The 25,485-nt window shown below is 37.0% G+C and overlaps 1 protein-coding gene across 1 annotated transcript in view; it reads left to right on the forward strand.

Annotated features, from left to right (window-relative positions):
• Window positions 1-16,792, forward strand: part of DHX36 (DEAH-box helicase 36) — a 41,619-nt gene extending 24,827 nt beyond the window's left edge. The window contains exons 13-25 of the mRNA XM_084638696.1: window positions 2,341-2,396; window positions 3,006-3,070; window positions 4,378-4,521; window positions 5,327-5,444; window positions 6,321-6,419; window positions 7,796-7,969; window positions 8,290-8,376; window positions 9,263-9,346; window positions 9,462-9,561; window positions 9,647-9,737; window positions 11,284-11,404; window positions 12,808-12,960; window positions 15,840-16,792. Of these exons, the coding sequence (XP_084494822.1) occupies window positions 2,341-2,396; window positions 3,006-3,070; window positions 4,378-4,521; window positions 5,327-5,444; window positions 6,321-6,419; window positions 7,796-7,969; window positions 8,290-8,376; window positions 9,263-9,346; window positions 9,462-9,561; window positions 9,647-9,737; window positions 11,284-11,404; window positions 12,808-12,960; window positions 15,840-16,025 (1,478 nt within the window). The 3' untranslated portion in view covers window positions 16,026-16,792. The remainder of the gene's footprint in view (window positions 1-2,340; window positions 2,397-3,005; window positions 3,071-4,377; window positions 4,522-5,326; window positions 5,445-6,320; window positions 6,420-7,795; window positions 7,970-8,289; window positions 8,377-9,262; window positions 9,347-9,461; window positions 9,562-9,646; window positions 9,738-11,283; window positions 11,405-12,807; window positions 12,961-15,839) is intronic.
• Window positions 16,793-25,485: the final 8,693 nt, after the last annotated feature.

Consider the following 25,485-nt stretch of genomic DNA (forward strand, 5'->3'; position numbering starts at 1 on the left):
AGCCTAGATTCCAGCCCAAGCCGGAACGTCTATACTGCAATTAAACAGCCCCTTAGTCCAAGTCAGCCAGCTTGGGCCAGCCATGGTTTTCTAATTGCAGTGTAGACATAGCCTAAGTATTGAAGTGGACAGGTATATTAATAGGCTTAGAAGGATTAGATTTTTATCTATAAACATTGATTTCATAGTACACCCACAAACCAACCAAAAATATTTTCATCGATGACCAATGAAATTTACACACAGGCAAAGTCAGAAAAATGCTGCTTGAGGACTTATTAGAGTTTGGTTTAAGGATATTTAATTTGTATATTTTGATGTGATGTTGACAATTTGATTTTTAATAGTTATAAAGCTTTAACTTTTTTTAATCTCATTGTCTACTCTCATTAAATAATTGTTTGACACCCCCCCCAATAATTCCTGCATCTATGAAAAATTTTAATTTCTAGAAATTGAAAATATACTTTAAAACAAACATTGATATTATCCATTGAATTTATTTAAAAAAAATTAAAAGTGAATTTAGCCAAGCCTATATATAAAGCGTTCACTTCTGGACTTGTAAGTTAAAACTGGTTTTCATCACAAGAATACAGGTGTACAAAGTACCATTGTATAAAAACACAAACATGGAGTATATTCCTACCTCCAGTGATAATTCCAAAGATGGTAATTTCCACAGCAACAAATTGTTGCCACATTTGATACTAGGTATAGATAAAACAGTAAAGATAGGTGATCTCTTAAACACCACTCTTGGTATATTGCAAATGCTTTCAATCAAGTATCTGCAGAACTGATACTAAATGATTTTTTGGTTTTTGCATATTTAGAAGCTCTCAAGTTATGCTAACTAGTCCCAAATACAGTACAGCAAGTTCTGTTCCACAGATCTTACCAGTTTCCTTTTTTTTCAAAATCTTAAAATTACCCTAAAGATACAGATGTTACAGCACAGATATGCTTAGAGGGCCACTATAAATGGATGCTATGATTTTTAGAATTAAACCAAGGACAATGGTTTAAAATATTTTCCTGTGGCTGACTGCCGCCTTTCTCTTCTTTTTGCTGACGACTTTGCTGTTGACCAACTGGAAGGCCATTGGCTCATATTTTCAATGCTGACAGTCAGCTTGTTGCTAAGCACTTCATCTGTCATTAACCAGCCAGTACTGCATTGCCAGCAGAAGCCACTTTTGTTCTCTGTAGTATTGCTTATATGTTAGTGTGGAACCTGAACAAAGCATCTGATAGAATATGGATTGAAGATGCAACTGATCACAAATTAACTCATTAGAAATGTGTTAACCTTTTAAAAACTCCATGGAAACTGGTAATTTTTCCATAATGTATCAGTTAAATTAAACTGCATTATTTCATATAACTTTTTTAATCCCAAAATCAAATGGCCGAACACAAAAGTACAATTTTGTCACAATTGCAAAAGCTTGTAGAACTTAAGAAAAAGACTTTAAAATGAAAGGGTTACATCTGTATCTCAACAGAATGCTCTGTATGTTTGTTTCTATTTAAGTTTCACCGTATTGGGTGAGAACACACTTTTTGCCCTTGATCCTTCGTTCAAGGTTAACACTTGAGCAGAATTTTTAAGGCTGCTGTCATTAATGTAGTGCATATAGAACAGGCTTAACCCTCCTGTTTTGGAGTGTTTTGAATTAATGTCCTTCTTATTAGTGAAATGTCACTAATTTTAGAAATGGAAATATTTCAGAATCACAGAGTCCATTCAAAATAACTGAGTGGTCATTTGAATCAACGTGTTGTTTCTTGAATTGATGGTATATGAATCTGACTTGTTGTGCTAGATCCAAAATGGAAGACTGTTTATAGAGAGAAATGAGTTCTTTATCCGGAGAAACTGGGTGATTGCCATGTAGCTATGCTTGTCAAAAACCTCAGCATAGTTATAGCTAAACATTATTTTAATATGTTTGTTTGGCACAGGAATGTGTGTAGGTTTTTTTTAACTTTAATTGTAGATGCTCATATCCTGAACAACCTAACAGAGATATGACCTGTTCAGACTGGGACATAATTCTGTATTTAGTAAGTTTTTCATCCCCTTTCTCCAATGAAAATTTAGAGTAATGCAGGTTAGCTGGATATGGTGTGGTCAAAAGAAGCGTTAACTTAGGTATAATGTATTACCAAAGTACTGGAAAGTACATTTATACCTGTTTGAAGAAAGGTGACTAGGATTGAGAAACAGTAGATTTACAGCTCCTCCTTTTTTATCCTTTGTGTCCAGATTTAGTTTTGCAGTACAGCATTGAATTTTCCATGACATACCATTATGTTTACTGTTTTAACTTTCAGATAGATTCATTATTATACCTCTGCATTCACTGATGCCTACCGTTAATCAGACACAGGTATGTTTCATTACTTACAATATTCTTAACTTTTATTGTGTTAAACTATATAGTAAACATTGGTAAATTATAATAAATGTCTTTTTGTTTCAAGTGAAATCTTCTGAACACATAGATTTTGAGGATAAAAATGTTTTGCTATAGGTTCCTTCCCCCCCCCCCCCAAATATAGCTTAGGCATAATTTGAAATAAAACTAAGTGTTAAATTTCTCTTTGGCTTGTAGGAAATAGTCCATTTGTATTTTTATAGTGCTTATCTATCCAGATAGCACTGCTGCAGGTACCTTTGAACATGGTGTTGATTATTGCATTGTTTAGCGCACACGTGTATGTGTATAAAATACTCTTATTAAAGAAGATATTCATCACCATAATATACTTATGTTTAACTATATTTAGGGAATACACGTGAATTATTGAAGTTCTATGATAGGGATCCTTTCACAAACAATTTCCAAGTCCGTTAACTGCATGAAAGCAGTTGCTGGAAAACAGATAGGAGGGCAAGTGTAACTGTTCAGACCTGCAAAACACTCAGAATGACTTTGTGCTTTGTTTGGTTTTGATAAATAGTCTGTTTTACTTCTGTTAATTATATATCTTTTCAGGTTTTTAAAAAGACCCCTCCTGGAGTACGGAAAATTGTAATTGCTACCAACATTGCAGAGACTAGGTAAAACATATTTTTGTTTCTACGTAGGTAGCCACGTTTTAATCAAATAACACAATTCTTGCAAAATAAATGCTAAATCATAACATTAAAGCAAAAATGTAAATCTGTTAAATATTTCTGATAACATGCATTTGGTTATTCATAAATAGGTGGTACAGTGAATTAGGGATTTTTTCTTTATAAATATGCTAGACTAGATTGATTAAATCTTCAAACCTTTTTATTGGAAGCTGATTGCTCTGTGGAATGGTCATAAAGTGACTCAGTGAACAGATCTGTAGTATTATTAATCTGAGCTACTTACTACTCCTGACAAGCTTTTTACCTCTTTATTTGAATCCTGTTACCACTGCAGGGCCTGGTTGTCTCTTTTTTGCATTGCTCATCAACATGACTGTTGACTACATTCCACTGTAGAATATTGACAGTTCATGCTTCAGAAAATATACAAATTGACTGTAAGATCCCATGTTGAGTTTGCAGAGCTGACAGTTAAACCACATTTTCACTTGTAAACTGAGAAAATATAGAAGTTAAGACAATAAACATGAGCTTCCATAATGCCATCTTTAGATGCTTGAAGCTTTTTAAGTATTGGTCAGACTTTTCATATAAATTAAGCTAATGTACATTAGCCCCTTTTTACCATGCTTATGTTTTCTTAAGTTCTGTCCAATACTTTCTATATTTATTTAAAACTAGAGCATCCTTCTGTAAATCTTCCATACTTTCTTATAACATGTAATGTAAACTATGCCAGATAGCTTCAGCTATGAGTCCTGCTGAAGCATGGAGATCATCTGCAGGGGCTCATGTAAGTGTCGATTTCAGTTCATGGCAAAGCTTTAGAAATTCTTTTAGCATATGGCATGGCTTTGGAGAATTAATCTTACTGTTTTTGGTATATGAAATGCGTTTTTAAAAACACACACACATCTTCCACTTATTTGCCCCTTTTAGAATGATTCTGTGGTAATGTGGCATCTACTAGTGAGTGATACCAAATAATATTATCACTACATTATACTTGCTGTTGTGCTTCAGCAGAGCAGGAGCTGCTTAGCCTTACTTCAGAGAAATGTGAAATGAATGTTTTTAAAATGTGTGCAGGATTGTCCCTCTATTCTCTTGACATGCAGCAAATAAGTTTCATTTGTTGTATTTGCAGAGCTCTTAAAATGACACCAATGAAGTTTGTAAATATAATTAATCAATTAGTACAGCAAGTAGATAAAGTATATCCTGCACTCTGTAGAATAACTTTTCTATGCATACTGTAAAGTAAGAAAACCACTTATTTTTGACAGCATTACTATTGATGATGTGGTGTACGTCATAGATGGAGGAAAAATAAAAGAAACTCACTTTGATACACAGAACAACATTAGCACAATGGCAGCAGAGTGGGTTAGTAAAGCTAATGCCAAACAAAGGAAAGGTCGAGCAGGAAGGTAAGAGAAATGACTATCGATATCAGAAAATTTCTGTGGCAATAAACTCTAAAATGGAAACAAATGTGATCACATTAGACATTAAAGTTTTCAACTTTCAATCAATTACAGTAGTGTACCTTAAGACACTTTCAAGTGCTTTCTATTCTGTTTTTCACTTTCCATTATAAAGCATAAGCCAGTATGACTGTCTCATTCTTTTCCTGTGGAATGACTCTGGCATAGTTCTGGGTATGAGTTCTTATTTAACTTGATTGGCTTTTGCATATTTCTAGTAGTAGTACTGAATTTTTTAAACTCCATGGTGTTAGTAGTCTTATGTTACCTCTTCATCTTCACACCTTGGGAGAATGAAGTATATTGAAGCAAACATTTGTCTGTAAACTTAAAAACTGCTTTACTAGTCAAACACTACATGGACCCCTTGTTGTCTAGCTCATAAGACCTTGTCTGTGCTCCCCCTTCAACCATTTCACTGCTCCTTCATTACATGTTGCCACCATTGGTTTGTTGTTCTCTAGTGCTTCTGCTGTCTGAAACATTCCTCCTGTATCCTTCTGCCTTATTGGCTCTTCGTTGTATTTCAAAACTCTGACATTTCTTTTTTCACCCCATTTGAATACACCTTTTAACTTGTATACCTTTATTTTAATGCCTTGAAGTGTTTTGGGATATACTATGAATTTTGGAAATTTTTGATTTTGGGGGAATATACTATTAATTTTTGAGTGTTTGGGAGAAGCTGTCAATGTAGTTGTAAGTATTGTTGAAAGACAAAATATTTCTTACACATTTTGAATATTAGAGTCCAGCCGGGTCACTGTTATCATCTATACAATGGTCTACGTGCCAGCCTACTGGATGATTATCAATTACCGGAAATCCTAAGGACACCTTTGGAAGAACTTTGTTTACAAATCAAGGTAATTATCCGATATGGGTTAGTTGTTCTAATATATTAGAACCTTTGCATGCTGATAAGAGAATGAAGTGTTTGGCATTAGGTACTGTGCTCAAAAACTTACTCTGAGCCTGAGGTTGTTCCTAAGCATAACTTGATATAACAGATTACAACTGTTTGACAGACTATTTGACAGCCCATACTTTTAAGTAATTTGTAATAGTCTCCTAAATACCTGATTTAATATTAAATAAAAGATGAACTCTATTAAAGTAAATCTGAATTATGCTGTTTCCATGAATTCATATTCCCACAAGCCAGAGAATTTTTTTCTTCCTGTTCATTAGCAGGTCATAAGACATGGCACCTCAGAGATGGGTGTCACATAGTTTACTAAAAACGATTAAAGCTGACTGAGTTCACATGCTTGCCATTTTGTGTCATTACTTTTATTGAGTTTGTTTCTTTAGTAGTTTTGACATGGCAATTTTCAGGGAAATTGGCTGAACTATTTGCTGTCACTCACACATCCTCAAATATAAAGTCATGGAGATAATTTAAACAAAAACGATGACGTTCATGACTTGTAACAATTGTTGACACAAGTGCTGGACGTGTACCTCAGATGAGGAGTGGAGTCCTAAACAAAACTTGTGACTGCACTAATACCTTTTCATTTTTTTCGGAATTTAAGTGATTGTAGGAAAATAAAGGAACACTTGATAAATCTGAGTTCACTAACCTAGTGAAATTCAAACTTAAAAGTTCTGATGTATTAGTAACTTTGCAAATTAGGGAGTAGCAGCTCAGAGGTCTGCAAATGTACAGTGAATTAGTGGTAACACATAATGTGCACTCAGAATCATATCTGTCAGAACTTGCATCTCTTTTATTTCAGATTCTAAGGCTTGGTGGAATTGCTTATTTTCTGAGTAGGCTAATGGATCCACCATCTCGTGAAGCTGTGATGTTGTCCATAAATCATCTAATGGAACTGGTAAACTAATACTTAAACATATGCTAGAGCACGTTATGGTTCATTGTGTTGACATATCGAACTACAGAAGTCACTCTAAGATCAGTACTGAGTAATATTGCTGAGTTACCTTATTATAAGATAATTCAGACCTTGCTGATTATATGCATTTTGGTTATTGGAGCCAGTCAGCTTCTAGTGGCTCTATCTGCATCCAGGCTGTACTTTACTCACTGGAGGCACTACACTTTCTCTCATGCCATAAGAGGTATGCAGTGACTGGTACTAACCAGTGACCTGCCTTCCAGGGTCCTGTGTGACTGAGGTACAAAGGGGAAATAATTTTAATTTTATTTTAAATATTGAAAATGTTTACTGTACCAGATTAAAGTCACTCTCCAGGAACTTGACTTTCTAAATTATTCACATTTATACAACCTTTTCTTGAGGTTTCCCAGCGGAGCTTTAATTCCCCTGTCTCTGCTGCTTGAAAACTGTGCCATCTGCTTATGACTGTGTCTACCTAAGACATCCCAAAATAGCCAGATCGATGAAGTGTTTTGAGATTTTTCCATGGAAAATAAAAGTAATTGGGAGGAAGAATCTAATTGTGAACAGCCACTTGAATGGCAATAGGATCACAGGCATAAGTGGGGACTGAGGCCAATAAACTAAGATAGAAAAGTCACTTTGAAGTGTCAATCAGTTGTCAAGTGCAGCTTTGGTTTTCAGATGATAGGGTTTAGTGACACACTTGTGCTGATGATTTTTCAGTTGGTACTTTTTGTTACCTACGCATATCAATTGAAGCAGCCTGTTTAGTTGCAGTGCAGCATTTGGAAGGATCCACAACCTTATTCACAAGTTGAAGGGATTGTGAACAAGTTTAAGCAGAAGGAAAAACTCGGTGGCATAGTTGGTAGGGGCGTGGGAAGAGAACATTAGTAGCAAAAGGAGGGATAAACAGAGTCCAGAACAGAAAGGGGAAAAGATGTAGGAATGGTAACAAATGGAGTAAAAAAAAAACCAGAAGAGCACTGAGAAAAAAGAGCACTTTATAGTGTCTTCAAATCTATTGTTGTTGTCTCTTTTTTCCATCTAGGGTAGTGCCTTCACATACTCAAGAAGTACTTTGTCCAATAAACTTTTACTAACACCAATAAGCTTTTTAAAGCCTAAATAAAAGGATGATTGTTGTTAAAGTAGCCTTCTTGAAGACATTCTAGCGCTCCATGTTCTGTATTGCATAATACATAAATTAAACTCAAAAAAATTCAAGTTTGATTCTTGATTCTTCAGCTGTCATGTTTTCCCCTTCTTCACTAGGTACAATGCCTGTTTTCAAAAAATTCTTCTCCTACCCCCATATTCAAGAAGTGTGTTTCTTTTTCTAACAGAATGCTTTGGATAGACAAGAAGAACTGACTCCATTAGGTGTCCACTTGGCACGATTGCCTGTTGAGCCACATATTGGAAAAATGATCCTCTTTGGAGCTTTATTCTGTTGCTTAGATCCAGTACTCACAATTGCAGCCAGCCTCAGCTTCAAGGACCCCTTTGTGATTCCACTGGTAAAGTATCTAAAAAGAGAATTGCAAATATAATGAACAAATTCTTTACATTTTAAAACTTGGCAGGATATTAGTAAGAGGCAGTATAAATACTTCAGCTTAAAAATGTCAATCTAAAATTTAAGTTTTCCATAAGTGTGGCCCACCAATCTGTCACAATAGAGTGTTGTTGTTACCTATTGGAGGTAGCTTTAATTTGCATGCATAGAGTACTGCTACGTTTATCCTTACTATAAAAAAAAAAAAAAAAAATTGGGAGAAAAATAGCTTGCCAGAGTCATGGATGTGTGGTATATTCTAATTTTATGTTTTCTTTAAAGGGCAAAGAGAAAGTAGCAGATGCAAGAAGAAAAGAATTATCAAAGAATACTAAAAGTGACCATCTAACTGTTGTGAATGCTTTTGTGGTAAGTCCGTTTTAATTAAATGTTCAGTTGGCTTAGCCTTTGAAGTTGTGCTTTCAGTTTAACTGAAGAACTCTTGAAACAAAATACTTGATTCAAAATCAAATCTCATTCCCATACACTCACAAAGCATTTGTGTATGGCCTCTTCACACAACACAAAACCGTGTTTGCCCTGCTAGTGTTTCAGAACCTTGTTTCTGACATGATAGTAGTAGTAATAACCTAATTCCCTGTTGGTAGCATTAGGGAGAGGTGGGGAGAAAGGGTAACTTCATAGATATGTTGCAGATGTCTAAATAGCTATTAAATATAAAATGCTTTGTATTGAATACATGGATATCAAACCTTTTCTTTTTAGTTTTAGTCACTTCCACTCATCCTCCCTTAAAAATCAACAAAGTCCATAATTTTTCTCTCAGACTCTACAGGGGGCTGGGACTGACTGCACCAGTCTTGGGGAGATTCTTTCTTTAGCTTTTCCCATGTTTCAATGAGAACTAAGAAAATACTTGGCCTAAAAGTCCTGCTGCACTATTAGCTCCAGGCTACTGCTGTTGTCATCAAGAACTGTTGTTTGCTGTTATAACTCCATTCACTGCTAAGATTAGAGCTCAAACTTAATTTTTAACAAATAAATATCCAATGCACAACTAGACTGATTAAACAAAAAATGAATCAAAATGTCATTTTACTTTTTCTATATACTATCTATTACCTTCACCTGGCAGATTATTTGCATTACATGAAAATCAAACATAAAAGGGTGCACTTCTGATCCCTTGGGGAAAAGTATAGCTATACTTTTTGCCCTTTTCTGTTTTTTACATATAGATGTTAGTAAATATGTGCCCTTTTGAACTGTAGTTGAAAGTATTTTGTATTTTCAGGGCTGGGAAGAGGTCCGGCGACGTGGTTTCAGAAGTGAAAAGGATTATTGCTGGGAATATTTTCTCTCTTCAAATACACTTCAGGTAGTCATCTTAGTAGTGTGGTGTGACAGGAAATGTTTACTTGTGGGGAAAAAAATGTTTGACAGAGCATCATTCTCCAAGAAGAGTTATGTTGTACCCTGATATTGTACCCTAGATGCTGCTTAACATGAAAGGACAGTTTGCTGAACATCTCCTTGCAGCTGGGTTTGTGAGTAGTAAAAACCCCCGAGATCCCAAATCTAATACCAACTCAGGTAAACAGTGGAAAAAGACAGAGGATATTTGATCGTCTAATTCATGGTTTGTAGAATGCATTATTTACTTTGTTGTCTTCTACAGATAATGAGAAGTTACTCAAAGCAGTCATCTGTGCTGGTTTATATCCAAAAGTTGCAAAGATCCGTAAAAGCTTTAGCAAAAAGAGAAAAATGTAAGGCTTTAATCTCATGTTTGTATTCAAATTCTTTGCTGCACAGGTGGTTTTTAGGTGTTAACCAGTAACTTTGAAGTACTTAGATGCAATCTTCTGTGTAACTAATCCTAGATGTGGGTTAATTTATGTGAGCTATGCAGTTAATTAAATCAGCAATACTTAGTTGGAGACCTGCAAATACATCCTTAAAAGGATGACCTGACAATGTTGCATAAACGTGTAATATCGCAAATATGGAAACAGCATGACTGTCAAAGAATCACACTATCAGTTTTTCTCTGCAATTACACTTGAGACATTACATCCTCTCCCATCCCCTTCGGTGGCTGGAAAGAAAGAGACCCCAGCAGCACTAGTCCACTTGCTTACCACTTCCTACAATCTACATGTTTCTCATATTAATAGCATGAGTAGTGCACCTTTGATCAACATTCCACTTTGATGAAGACCCAGTTCTTGTTAACACTCAGCCTGAACTGAACCTAGTGTGCTTGATTAGGTGCTGGAGATCATTAGTGACTGAGTCCCCAACCTTACCATTTTTCAAAATCAAAACTAAAGTTAAACCAATCCTAAGAGCGTTTTCTGTAGCTTCCTCATTCAACTCAGTAGGATGGGGCAATACTGCATTTCTGCCACCAGGTTAAGCGAGGTGAATGTAAATGAGCAGCACTGGCCCAGTTGAAGGATTCTACTGCTGCCTAAAACAATTGTTTTGTTCTACAGACCACTTTGCAAGAAGTTCTCCTATTGACTGCCTCTCTTTCCAACACCCCAGTGCCCACTTTGTAAAACACTCCCTTCTGTGGGCCAGTAGCAAGCAAGGCTTTATGAACCACTTTTGGAAAATCACTGCCCTGAAGTAAGTGTACTCAATTCTGGAACTCTACGATAATGAGCTCCAGAAAGAAGAAAATAACTATGCAATGTGCATCTTGCAGTTGGTTTCTCCTCCTCTTGTTCCCTTGGGGACTCAAAAAGGGGATTTGATTTAGTGAGGATTCCTATAGGTTATCCATGCAATACCCTTTTACTTGATTACTGGGCTAATTATTGCTGTAAATAATATTTTGTTCTATTTTCCTACACTCTCTGAATCTCAAGTACCTGTTATAGAGAGAGCTCACATATGCAGGTGATTTGCAGGTGTTTTCCAAGAATTTTTTGGCAATTTGCATTGTATGCCAACCTTTCTAAGTAAACTCATAAGTGCTCCCTTTTGAGAAAGGGTGAAAATGTCATGAATGTTTTCCTGTTTGAAAGAAATAGCGGTTAGATATAAATGCCTAAAAACTGGGTGCTATATCTGGCTTCACTAACAAGGGACAGTTTAACCTCCTAATATGCATTCTTAACCAGGTACAGCTTTATGGGAAGAGGTAAAAACTGTTTTTGAATGTCACTTATTTTCAGAAATTTAGAACAATGCAGTGCAGAATTTGATGAAAAGGCTATCAATTTTTGGATAAAATATGGATGTACCTTTTCAGAATCTGTGAATATCTGTTTACCTCTAATTGGTGAAAAATCTTTTTTTATAAAGGGTGAAAGTTTGCACCAAGACAGATGGAACAGTTAACATTCATCCTAAATCTGTTAACGTGGAAGAGACAGAATTCCATTATAACTGGCTTGTGTATCACTTAAAGATGAGAACTAGCAGCGTAAGTGAACACTTTTACTACTTTCTGAATCTGTATGGTAATGTATTTTTTAAACTAAATAAGTAAACTTTTTAAAACATAAAGCCGCATTTTGCGTTTGGTACAACTTAATATTTGATATAATAAAGTGGACAGGTAACTTCTGTTAAAATCAAGACAATATTGCATTTTATAAATGTATATAACTAGCTTATTAATTGCACCTACTTAGTATCTTGACTACGAAAACATTGTCTTAAAAAATAGTATGTTTTCAAGAAGTGGGTTGCCATCTGGCGTGATGCCACCTGTTAAATCTTTTCATATTGAAACACTAAGTATCTTACATATTTTAATCTGCACTCCAGACAGCTATATTAGCTGCAATTACCACCTGTCATGAACTTGCACAAGGTAAACACCCTGAATCTTCAGGAAGCTTGGTAGCTAATATGAATCCATAGGTGGTGGTTGGCATGGCTGCTGCAAACTTCACACTGCTGACCATCTCTGCCATTAGTACTTCCCTCTGTGCCCATCTTTCTCCTCTCAATCCCTCCAGAACTCAGCTGCTGAGATGCCTTTTCCTGCTGGTGTGACAAATCAGCTGCTGCTCTCTTTAGCTTCTCTCCAATTTCTAACTTTCCAACCCCTACTTCACCTTTTCCCACATCTCCTTCTGCACTCCTTCTGACCATATTTCTGGTTTTGACAGCCCCCTTGGCTCTCTTTGCCCACATTAGAATTTCTGCCTCTGATGCCATCCCATTCTTCTGGAACAGTCTTCAACTTAATGTTTTGTCAATCTCCCTCTGTTTGCTTCTTGAGGATTGAGGGAAATTTCGAAGGGCCTGCCTTTGTCATGTAGAATTCTGCGTATAATATGCCCACTGTTGGGTTTTTTTGTACTCTTTTGAACTTACATACCTGCAGATTGTCAGTTCCCTGGGGTAGAGACCTGGGTTCAGTACACTGCATCTATAATGTAGTGCATTGTGTACTGATACCTTTGGATAAGTCTAATGGTAAAACAACTGCTTCTAATAAGATTGTTCCTTCACTTGATACCATTAAGTGCATCTGGAAAGGAAAGGTTTTTTTTGCTCTAACTGGGACTCCCATGCAACTACCTTAACTAGGAGGATAAGTAATTGTTTGACTTCACCTAAGCTTTGTGCTAAGGGAAATTGTCAGCATTCATGAACACTTTCAGTCTTCACGTTAATAAAAAAATATGATTATAGAATCGTGTTAGAACTGAGTGATTCGCTGCAGGATTGAAATTAAGTTGATTTATTGATTCAGAAATGACTTTAAACCATCTTAGGTAATGTTTTTTATTTTTTATTAAGTAACATAGTAATGTCATTTTGGATGTATTAATATGCTTTCTAGTGTTATTGAATACTTTTGACTTGTTACAGATTTACCTGTATGATTGTACAGAGGTCTCTCCATACTGTCTTTTGTTCTTCGGCGGAGATATTTCCATCCAGAAGGATAAAGATCAGGATACTATTGCAGTGGATGAATGGATTGTCTTTGAGTCTCCAGCTAGGATAGGAAATCTAGTTAAGGTGATAGTCCATTTGCCTTTGTTTTATGCAGCTTTTCATAGTAATATCAAAAATAATAACTTGCTTAGACGGAAGGGCCCTTCATAAAACAGATCACAGTATACCTATTTACAAAAGAGTATATGGAGTTTCAGGTTTTTAAACTTCCATCTAACTAGTCCTTTTTAATTTGACTTCCTGTTTTAAAAAAACAAGGCTTTGTATTAATTCTTTAAATGCATATTTACACAGGAGGTTCTTAGAACCATAAAGAACTGTCTTGTTCTAGTGGTTCTCGATAGGATCCTGTCCAACTGAAAGATATTACCTTATCCTCTCTCTCTCTCTCTCAAAATCATGTGTGACTCAGAGAGTAAGATGCATGTGGATGGCAATCAAAATGATATGATTGTTTTTTTGCACTGTTGTTGTAGCTGTGTTGGTCCCAGGATATGAGAGACAAGGTAGGTGAGAATATCTTTTATTGGAAGAGATGAAAGCTTGTCTCTGCCTCTCCCACCAACGGAAGTTGGTCCAATAAAAGATATTCTCACCTACCTTGTGTTTCTCGTGATTTTAAATGTCATAACTATGACCTGCAGGGCTAATAAATAATGAAAAGCGAGAATCCTAGTTTCAACATAGAGCAGCTATGTTTCTGGTGGGATCTGACAGGGATCAGTTCTCTGCTCTACACTATTTAATTTTATCAGTGGTCAGGAGGGAGGTGGGGACATAAAATCAGTATTTATGTCATCTACAAGCTCTCTTGGTAAAGACTGGGGGAGTAGTAACTAATGAAGAGGATAGGTCATTGATACAGAGAGATTGGGATCACCTTGATAAGATGAACTCAAGTCATGTGTTTTAGTATAGCGAAATGTGATGTCCTACATCTAGGAACAAAGAATGGTAGGCCATACTTACAAGATGGGGGACTCTATCCTAGGAATCAGTGACTCTGAAAAAGACTTGGGAGTCATGTTGGATAATGAGCTGAATGTGAGCTCCAACTGCAATGCTGTGGCTAGAAGGACTGACGAGATCCTGGGATATATAAATAGGGGGATCTCAAGTAAGAGTTAAAAATATTATATTGCCCTCTATATTTGACACTCCTGCAACTGCTAGTGGAATACTGTGTCCACTTCTTCTTGACTTGTGGACCCTACAATATTGAGAAATTGGAGAGGGTTCAGAGAAGAGCCACAAGAATGACTAAAGGAGTTTAAAAAGCCTTATTGTGAGACTTAAGGAGCTCAATCTATTTAGCTTATGAAAAAAAAGGTTAGTCTATAAATACCTACATGGGGAACAGAAATTTATAAGAGCACTCTTCAGTCTAGCAGGCAATGATATAACATGATCCAGTGGCCGGAAAGTGAAGGATAGACAAATCAGCCTAGAATTCAAGTGCAGTTTTTTAACAGTGAGAGTAATTAACCATTGTAACAATTTAACAAGGGTTGTGATGGATCCTCCATCACTGGAAACTTTAAAATCAAGATTAGATATCTTTCTAAAAGAAAAGCTATAATTCAAACAGGAATTATCTCAGGGAAGTCTTATGATCCGTGTTATGCAGGAGGTCAAACTATATGATCAAAATGATCACATCTGGCCTTAATCTATTAATCTGGTTTCCGATGGTAAAAGGTATTAATTTCTAACCCTAATGGTTAAAGATATGGACCTTTTAAAATTATTTATGGTCCCTTGGCTAACAGTGAATTTTGGCATTGATCCTCTGCTGGAAAGAGTAAGGTCTGGTCCTTGAACCATCTCTTAATCCCATTTCCAAGTATTTTAAAAATTGAAGTAGTCATGAGGGCCAAGAGTGCAGAAGTATGAAAAGAGAAAATATTTTGCACTTTAATAACTTAAATGGACAAATCAGTTTTTATGTAGAAAAATACTGACCTAGTTTCTAGCATTTTTTGTCAGACTTCCAAAACAGTATTAACTTGAAATCTAATTTGGTTTTTTTAATTTACCATGTCTGCCCTTGAGTTTTCCTGTCACTTTAGTTTTTCCAATCACTTTTTCCTGTGTTTTTTTTTTTTAAGTTTCTCACCCTTTGTCGGGGTGGGGGAACCCCACGCAAATAGGGTGAAATTGTCTAAAGAGGAGAACTCTGAAACTAATTAGATACAAAATGCCATCAAATGCACAAAGTAAAGTGAGTGGAGGGTGAATTTTTTTTTACTCAGTAGTTCAGTCCTAATGTTGGAGATTACTTGTAACTATATAAAAAGAAAAATCACAATTTATTAAGTTAATTGAATTCTTAACCTTAAAATAGTGGCAATTAATGGAAATGCTGGCCTTTTAATGGCCAGTAGAACAAGATATTCAGAGATCCACATATATTTATACTTCTCTAAAGAGGACGTAGCTCAGAAACATCACCCCGGAGTCCATTATTAAGAAAAAAAACCTGCTAATTACTTAAAATTGTTCTGTGCAGTTTTGTTGTAGCCATGTGGGTCCCAGGATATTAGGGAGAGAGAGAAGGTGGGTAAGGTAATATTTTTTTATTGGATCAGCTTCTGTAGGTGACAGAGACGCAAGCTTTTGAGCTTACACAGAGCTCTTGTTCAGGTTCAAGCTCAAAAGCTTGTGTCTCTGTCACCTACAGAAGTTGATCCAGTAAAAGATATTACGTCACCCACTTTGTCTCTTTGCTTACTTTAAAAGCAGATTTTGATCTTTTAAGTGACAATGTTGAAATTAGTTGGATGTTATGGTTGTCATGAGGGGTATGATGGCTATTTATAGCAGGATAAAAGATACTTGTACAACTGAGAGTCCACATGATTTTTAATAACTTGCATAGTAGTGTTAAACGATAATTTTCTAGATTGTATCTATTTTTATTCCAACAAACTTTCTTATTACAGGATTTAAGAAGAGAACTGGATGACCTTCTACAAGAAAAAATTGAAAACCCACACCCTGTGGACTGGAATGACACTAAATCCAGGGACACTGCAGTGCTGACAGCCATTATAGACCTAATCACAACACAGGAGAATGAAAGTCCCAGAAACTATGCCCCTCGATTTCAGAATGAACGTTACAGTTGACGCTATTATGTTGGTGTTTGAGAAGATGACACTTTCACTAGTTTCCTTTTATTTTATAGCTTTTTGTCTAGCTAGATGAAAGACTTTCTAGGGCAACTCAGTAATTCCACTCATATTGAAGAGCAGTTAATTTCAGTAGTTTATAATGGCTGTAGGTGCATGACATCCAGTGTTTAATGTAGCTTTTTAAATATGACAGTGCAATGATGTTGGCGTCCATTAGTGTATGTGGTTTATTTTGTCCTGTCTATACTTGGCTTCTTTATAACTGTAACTCTTTCAAGGAAAAGGTGTTTAAAATTCAAAATATTGTGTTATATTGTACTATCTAATTCGTCAGATGTTCCTGCTGTCCATGGAAAATGTCACATTAAGGTTTTTTTGGGGAAAAGTAATCAGGTCTAGTAGTCAAAAGGGGTTCAAACCAAGCAGCATCTTTCTTTCAGAATTTTCAACTGAAAGTAACTATATTCATATTTAAATGTAAACTACAGCCAACTTCTAGACAAAGCAGCTGTTAAAGTGTACAGTGGTAAGAATCAAATTCTCCCTCTTTCATCCCAATTATTCCATCACTCTTGCTTTTCCTGTTGTACCCAGTGATCAGTATTGACTGAAATTTCAGAATAAGGCAGTGACTTATGGTAGATAAAAATCATGGCAGGAATACACTGTGCAGGATTAGTTATTGTCTAAATTTTCCTTTAGAAAATGGAGTAAATGTAAGGCATACATAATGTTGCATTAAATGTTTTTTGTTAAAGCTACACTTGTTATATCACTGGTTCTGTTTCATGTTTGATTGCAATATGCTATTTGGAATTCCTTTTGTGAATCCTCTCTGAATATACATGTACATTTGCCTTCTTTAGGATTTGGCACATCCTCACGTGTTGGATTAGGGAATTCGTAGCCTTACCTTGAAGAAAATTGACCTAAAACAGTGTATCAGTCTTCGGTCTCAGTTCATTTTTTTTTTTTTTTTTAAATGCAAATCCTACACAACATATCCTTACCTAGTGGGATGTAAGGATTTGCATTAACTCTAACGTGACCGATAAACATGGAAAGCTTTTTGTATGGTTGCCATCACGAAACAAATCTAACTTCTTGGAAACCTTACTCTTTCCATTTACACTATATCCAAAAAGTGCTCATATTAAGCTTTGGGTGCCCTGTCATCCATTTAAAAATATGCATTACAACAATTAGCAATATAACAATTACTACAATAGATACACAAGATAAGGAAGACTTTAAAAAGAAAAAAAAAAAGTGTAGGGGGAGGCAAGAGTGTCCGCCCTCACTATTCAACCTCACATTATCACCCCTCTGCTGGTTGGAGTACACCCTGAAGGTTGATAAACTGGGTGTGACAGGTTGTGTCACAGAAACCCCCTTGGGACCGCCACCTAATGTGCTGGGAGTACCTCTGAGCCCGTTTTCCCTGGCAGCTTGGGACTTCAGTACCTTACCTGGTTGTGCCAGACACGCTAGCCTGCTACAAACACAGACCCAGGTCTGAACCACGTCCCCCAGAAGCTGCAGGATTAACTGAAAACAGCTTAAGAAGAGCTCCTGTCTCCAACACCCAGATACCTAGTTCCCAATGGGATCCAAACCCCAAATAAATACGTTATACTCTGTATAAAGCTTGTACAGGGTAAACTCATGAATTGTTTGCAGTCTATAACACTAATAGAGAGGTAAGCACAGCTGTCTGCTCCCCCAGGTATTAATTACTTGCTCTGGGTCAATTAATAAGCAAAAAGTGGTTTTATTAAGTATAAAAAGTAGGATTTAAGTGGTTCCAAGTAATAGACAGACAGAACAAAGTAAATTACCAAGCAAAATAAAATAACACATGCAAGTCTAAGCCTAATACAGTAAGAAACTAAATGCAGGTAAATCTCACCCTCAGAGATGTTCCAATAAGCTTCTTTTACAGACTAGGCTTCCTCCTAGTCTGGTCCAACAATCACTCACGCCCCTGTAGTTACTGTCCTTTGTTCCAGTTTCTTTCAGGCGTCTCTTTGGGGTGGAGAGGCTATCTCTTGAGCCAGCTAAAGACAAAACGGAGGGGTTTCCAGGGGCTTATATAGTCTCTCTCTTGTGAGTGGAAACCCCTCTCTCCCCCTGTGTAGAATCATAGCTACAAGATGGAGTTTTGGAGTCACAGGGGCAAGTCGTTTGTCCATGCATGACTCAGTTCTCTACAGGCCAATGCCATTGCCCACGTGTTAGTTTGAACGTTCCCAGGAAAGCTCAGATGTGGATTGGTGTCTTTCAATGTTCATTGTTAATTAAGTACTCCCAATTACTTGAATAACCCCTTCACGCTATGTTGACCAAATCTGTCTTAAGTGCTTCCTACAGCAAACACTTTAAATACAAACATAGAGCCAACGCTCATAACTTCAGATATAAAAATTATGCATGCATACGAATAGGACGAATACATTCAGTAGAACGTAACCTTTTCAAAGATATGTTACATGGCATATGTAGCATAAAACATATTCCAGTTATGTCATATTTACATTTATAAGCATATTTCTATAAAGCATTAAGGGGTGCAACATCACACTGGGCCTACAGACCAGTGGAAAGTGGGAACTGAAGAGAATGCCCTGCCAGCTTCCCTCCTCTCATATCACTGGTGCTCCACCTCAAGTGCCTCTCTCTGCAGGCTTGTGCGGCGGATTAAAATTTTAAGGAGAGGTGTGGCAGTTTGAAGTTCTCTACTCAGTGAGCCATTAGAAAAATGCAACACTATGATAATAAGTTACAGATCCAGATAAAGCAAGTATACATGTTCCCAGCCCAGATACTCTTAAAAGTAGGATTTAGTGGGTATCCAGAGCTGCTCTGCTTTGGGAAATGCATGTAATACATGGGTGGATTCTTCTGGCTACTGGTTTTGTTTCATCCCACATGCACAGTGGCATTTGGTTTCCAGGTCCTTACGTTTAGAAAAAAAATTCTTTAGTTCCGGGCCAGCTGGAAACTTGTTTGAAAACTAGTGCATTCACTGCAAGATTTTAAGCACAGCATGGTATTCTTCTGATTGTATTCCTGGACTATACGTAGAAGAAGATGATCAGTCTCCAGCCACATGAATTGTACAATGTGTAAATTCAGTGTTTATGAACAAATACACAATCTATTTTTCCCCCATTAACTACTTTCTCTATATTCTACTCAAGTTGTATCCATTATCACTTACTGAATGTAACATTCTGGAAGTACTCCTAGGCTGGTCCACTAGTATAGCTAAGAACGTAAGATGAAGCTGTTTCAAAACTCAGGTCTGAGTTTTGTTGTTTTGTTTAAAGCGGGGGCTTTTTTTTTTTTTAAGACTTGCATGTAGCACTAGTTTTATATCTGAATTACTGTTTTCCCATTCAATTTGATTTACGTTAAAATTGCCTTTTAATTTTACTTGGTTATGTGTACATTTTAATGTATTGTACAGTGAATCAGCTATTCACTGAGACAGTACTCACTAATATATACCACAAACGCTTTAAAATGTTAAACTGCTTGATGAATTTCTGAATCTAACTCTTTCCCATGTTGTTGGGGGCATGAATAAATCTCAGCCATCCCTGCCTATTCTGGGTTGCATTTTGCTAGGGCTAGCCGGAAAACAAAAATATTCAAGGTTTGTTGAAAACTTTTTTTTCTCTTGGAACAAAAAGGAGAACTTTTTAATTTTGTTGTGAAAAATCACAAGAGACCCCAGTAACTATGGCACTCACCTACGATATGAGAGACATAGGTTCAAATCCCTGTTCTGCCTAACTCAGAGGAGGGACTTGAAGCTGGGTGTTTCACATCCCACATGAGTACCCTAACCACTCAGCTATGGGCTATTCTGCAGCCTCTCTCTCTGGTTTTCACCATAATTTCCACCCTAAACCTGAGAATTTTCCCTGATGCAAGTTCTTCCAAAACTGACACTTTTCCACAAAATTTCTGTTTTGATTAATCAGCATTTTTGACATTTTTTTGGTCAAAATTTCCAACCTGCTCTACACTTTGCATGTCCTCTATATTGTTAAATCCCAAATGGTTTCCCTTGAAGTACTGTTCAGTGGAGGGATTCTTTCAACTGGACCCATTTACATGTTCCACCAGCTACCCAATGGCATGCCTGCTTGTGGCAGACCCTCTGGTTTTCTTCTTAACACGTCCTAGATATTTCTATCTTTTCTAGATAACTTTGGAGATCAGTTGTTGAACTTTCTGGTGAATCTCAGCATTTGTTATAAATTCATTCCTTTTCATATCTACTATCTTCCTCAAGGAATTAGACATCCGTCCATGCCTTTGGTGTATTTCCAGTTTTCACACCCATATGTTAAAGTAGAAATAAAATTTGAGTTGATTTGTAGTTTTGTCTTTAAATTGCAGATTTTTGATGACCAAATCTTGTTTAATCTTGTGAATTCAGCTGCCATCTTGCCAAGTTGTGACATTCTTTCCTTCTGGATATCCCCATGGACTTGCATGTTACTGCCAAGGTATATGAATTGCTTTCCTTTGCCTTCTAACATACTGTTTGAGTTGGCAGTTACTGAAATTCTCATTAATTTGCTTTTTCATAATTTCATATTTATTTCACAATACTGGAGAGTTTTTTGGTATTTGCTTGTATGTTAGTTGAGCTGTCACTTAGAGCTATGTTAGCAAAATCGAAATCTCCTAGTGTACTGTTATGTGATGCCTATGTTGTATCTGTCTCTTCTATTTCTGATAATAAAGTCAACAGTAATACCAAACAAGAGAGGTGCATCCTCATTTGATATCGGTGTGTATGTTAAACCATTTGCTCAAGTCTGCATTTGCTTTAACTGCAAGCTGCGTCTTGATTTTTTTTAAAAAGCTTTAATGTTTTTTTTTATTGGCATACCATAACACTTCAAAATGTTGCAAAGTGAATCACAATGGAGGCTGTAAAATGTTTTCTTAAACTGTATGATGAATGGGTTTTGCCACTTGATGTGCTCTTCAGTGATTATTCCTAAAATGAAAATCTGGTCAGCCCATGACCTTCCTGTCAAAATCTAGCCTGCTCTTCCCTTAGCTATCCCTCAACTTCTTTCTTTATCCTGTTTAAGATGATACTGCAGAAGACTTTGCTGATCACTAAAAAGAAAGGTAATACCTCACCAGTTACTGCAGTCACTTAGGTCACCTTTCTTTGGTATTTTGACTATAAAGCTATTTTTCAATTGTTCTGGAAGCTTTTTCCAGTTGTATACTGTGAAAAGTTCAGTGATTTTTATCACTGGTCTCATCAGAAGCTTTCACTTCCTTGGTGACTTGGTCTTCACCTGCAGCTCTTGTCCCAGGTTTTAACTTTTATTGCATCTTCCATTTGTTTGTGATGTACAGTATCTGGTACTAGGTGTTAAAATTCTTCGTCAGTCAAAAATTTCCTACAGTGTTCTGTTTAGCACTTTTGAAAAGTGCACTGCCCAGCACCTCTGAAAAGTGCACTGCCCATCGTTCTTTGTTCTTTTTTTGTTCAGGTCTTTCCTTGTTTATCCCTAACCAGGTCCTCCAGCTGGTATAAACTTGCCAGATAGAAACGTATTGGCTGATAAACTGTTCTTCTGCCACCTTATTCAGCAACTGCTTCAGCTTCTTTGGCAATATTATCCACGTACTTCCTTTTTATCTCTTCTCACACGTCTTTGTCCTTGGTTTTTATACAACTTTTGCTGATTTTTTGAGTTGATATTTGCTTTGGCATTTTTCCTTTCTTACACGTAGTTTCATGTGTCCTCACTTATCCAGACTACAGGTTTGCTTCTCTGGAAACTAACTACAGTTGTGGTGGTATCTATGATAGTGTCAAACAGAAAGGACCATGACATATCAATGTTGACTTCTTATAGTAGATCTAAGGGCTTGTATCCACTTACCAGGGGATCGATGCACGGCGTTCGATCCACCAGGGGTTGATTTAGCAGGTCTGGTGAAGACTCGCTAAATCGATCACCGAACGTTCTCCTGTTGACTCGGGTACTCCACCAGAATGAAAAGCATAAGGTAAGTTGATGGGAGAGTTTCTCCCATTGACCCAGCATGGTGTAGACACCGCAATAAGTCGACCTAAGGAATTGCATAACTTAAGTCAATTTAGCCCCATGATGTAGACCTGCCCTAAATCTTGTATCACCTGAAATCTGTTCTTCAATTCAGTTTGAAATTGCTGCTCTAATGTCTAGTTTGTTTTTCATTTGCTGACAATTTTCTTGGTACTTTTTGGGTTGGTTTGTTTTTTCTCAAGTTTGATCTTCAGTCTTTCCACACGCAAATTGTGGTGCCTTCAGATATATGCTCTGACCTTCTGGAGAGTTGATCTAAATTTCCTTTCAATACCATGGCTAGCCTGATTCCTAGTGACTTCATCTGGGGAATTCCAAGTTACTTAATAGGTATCTTTGTGTGAAAATAGTTTTCCACCAATTATGAGGCCTGAAAGCAGGCACAGTTATACCAGTTGTAATAAACAAAACGGGGTGGGGGGAGGTAGCTCCCTTTTATGGACACCCAGCCAGCCAGTTAGCTATAAAATCCCTTTTAGTAGTTGTTCTCTACTTGCTTTACCTGTAAAGGGTTAAAAAGTCCATAGGTAAAAGGAAGGGAGTGGGCACCTGACCAAAAAGAGCCAAGGGAAGGGCTAGAACTTTTTAAAATTGAAACAAGACTGCCCTTTTGTCTGTCTGGGTTATTCTCCCGGAGAGCAGGGACAGGGCTGAAACTATGCTGTAAGAACTTGCGCCAGGTATGAAAAATCATCCAATCATACCTAGAAACTACTCATTTGAAACCCCAAATATGTAAGCAGATCAGAAAATGTCTAGGAAGACGCGATTAGGTTTATCTCTTTTATTTCTGTAAGGCTTGTGGACTCCTCTGTACTAACCCCCAAATGCTTTTGTTTTGCTTGTAACCATTAAGCTGGACCTCAAGAAAACCATTTATTGTATTTGCTCTTTTTAAATCTAGCAATAGCCTAAGTTCCAGATGTATTTTTTCTTTTTGTTTTTAATAAAATTTACCTTTTTTAAGAACAAGATTGGGTTTTTTGTGTGTCCTAAGAGGTTTGTGCACAAGTTGTTGAATTAGCTGGTGGCAACAGCTGATTTCCTTTGTTTTTCTTTGTCAGCTCTTCCCGGGGGGCGGGGCAGTGAAAGGGCTTGAGGGTACCCCAGAGGGAGGAATTCCCAAGTGCACCTTCCTGGGTCCCAAAAAGGGTTGGGGTTTTTTTTGCACTTCGGTGGTGGCAGCATCTACCCATTCAAGGTCAGAGAAAAGCTGTAACCTTGTGAGTTTAATACCAGCCTGGAGTAGCCAGTATTAATTTTTTAGAATCCTTGCGGGCCCCCACCTTCTGCACTCAGTGCCAGAGTAAGGAATCAGCCTTGACACCAGTCTTTAACTTTTCTTATTTTGGGAACCAAAGCCAGTCTTGCCCATTCCTTTTTCTCTGTTATCCCCAACCTTGGCACTGAAGTTCCCCAATACTAAGCAGATGTCATGATTGAGAATATTGTCAGAATTCATAGGCAAATGCAGAATGGATCTCAACGTTGATCTCATCATTGGAGTGTAACGTAGAATTGTCATTTTGTTTGAAACCTAGCTTGGAGCAGTTGGCTCTGAGTCTATAAGCAATTTCTCTGCTTTGGAAGTCATTTAGTGTTACTCCCTTTGAGTGATAATCATTTTGCCTCCCCAAATATATTATGGCTTTATTTTTATTTTTGAATTGCTTTTTCTCAGGTCTTGGCCATTGACATTCACTTGCTTACAGGATTTTAAGATTATATATGTCTTATTTCTTTCTTCTGCTGCTCGTCTTTTGTTGATAGCCATTATTCTAATAGTCCAGAAACCTACTTCCATAGATTTTTACCTTTACTAATGAACTTCTTAATCTGGACTTCCTGATGACTTTCACTAAGGCTTGTCCTTCCTGCCGAGAAGGACTTCATTATTTTTGCATGCTGTTTGATGGAATGGCTACCTTGTTGAGTTTCTGTAACTTAAATATATTCATTACTATGTATTAGCTCACACATGGTAACATCACTCCTTAAAATCTAAAGGCCACACTACAGATCTACTGAGTAAAAAGGTGCAATTTTCACCATCGCTTATCAGAGTAGTTCCACTTTAAAGCATTTGAAACATTTTCTGAATATCTCTGTAGCAAAGTCTGTTTTTATTTGCTAGATTCATGGTTTCATTCAGTAGGAGGCTCATTATACAATATGAGTACAACGTAAGAACATGGAAAGTAACCTAAGCGAAAAGTACTGTATAAGAGTGAGGCATTATAATTGTTATAAACTGCTAGACTCTCTAATCAATGAGAGTACACAATTTGTGCTCCTGAATCAATTTTAAAATGGTTTGTGATGGTATTTTTTTAAATACCTAGGTGACTAATCCCATGCTTCTGAAGATAACAGACACTAGTGACGAAGGGAGATGATGCAGACTTTTCCTTTATGCAGTGCTCTTCAGTTCTTTACCATTGTGCTCAACCTACAATTCTGCTTTCTCACTCCACTTTATCCTTGCTACTTCTGTGGGTTTGGTTTTTTGGGGGTTTTACTTTCTCCCATTCTCAGCAATGTGTTTTCCTTGATGATGCCCTATGTTCTTGGAACAGACTCTCATTTCCTATCTGCCAACATTCCTCCTTCAAATCTTTCCTTAAAACACTTTTTATCTATATAATCCTTGTGTTGTCATCCCTGGTCCTGTTCTGAACCTTTGTTCCCTGTACTCTGAGTTTGATATTCACCCCTACAGAGTTTACAGTCTGAGGTTTTTAGGTGTTTTTCAAAGTGCTATGGACCCTAAATCACTTGGTAACTAACCCACATCCTATGCAAGGTGAACATATGACAGATTTTTCTATGAGCATGAAAGTGATAAATTTATCCATGAATGTGAGTGACAAACCACGATAAGTAATGTATGTGCAATTTATAGCAACGTGCAATACCACTGTGGAAATCACAAAACTCCTGTGATTGTGAAAATGTCTTGTGTAATGGGATGGAAGAGACATGCTCACCTCCAGTGTGTATGTCAAACTTCCACATTCCAATACTACCACCCCTGTAGTATCGTCTATGATTTGTAAGCTTAAACACCAGGTGTTTGTACAGCACCTAGCAGGAAAGGCTCCTAGAAGCTATAACATGTGAAAGAGGCTTGGTTCTAGGAAATAAGGTGTACCTCGCAGTTGACAACCTTCCATTGACTGCGCCCATGTAACAGGGCTACTCATCTTCACCTGCATGAAGGCGGGATGGTCTGTCAGCACACTAGGATTCAGTTCAGGATCCTCCATCTCCTGCAGCTGGGCTTAAAGGACTCAATCTGCTGAGGGACTGGCGCAAGGGAGAGGCTGGAAGAGGGTCAGTGT

Source organism: Lepidochelys olivacea (genome assembly GCF_965140295.1).
Source record: "Lepidochelys olivacea isolate rLepOli2 genome assembly, chromosome: 9".
Classification (NCBI taxonomy): Eukaryota; Metazoa; Chordata; order Testudines; family Cheloniidae; genus Lepidochelys; species Lepidochelys olivacea.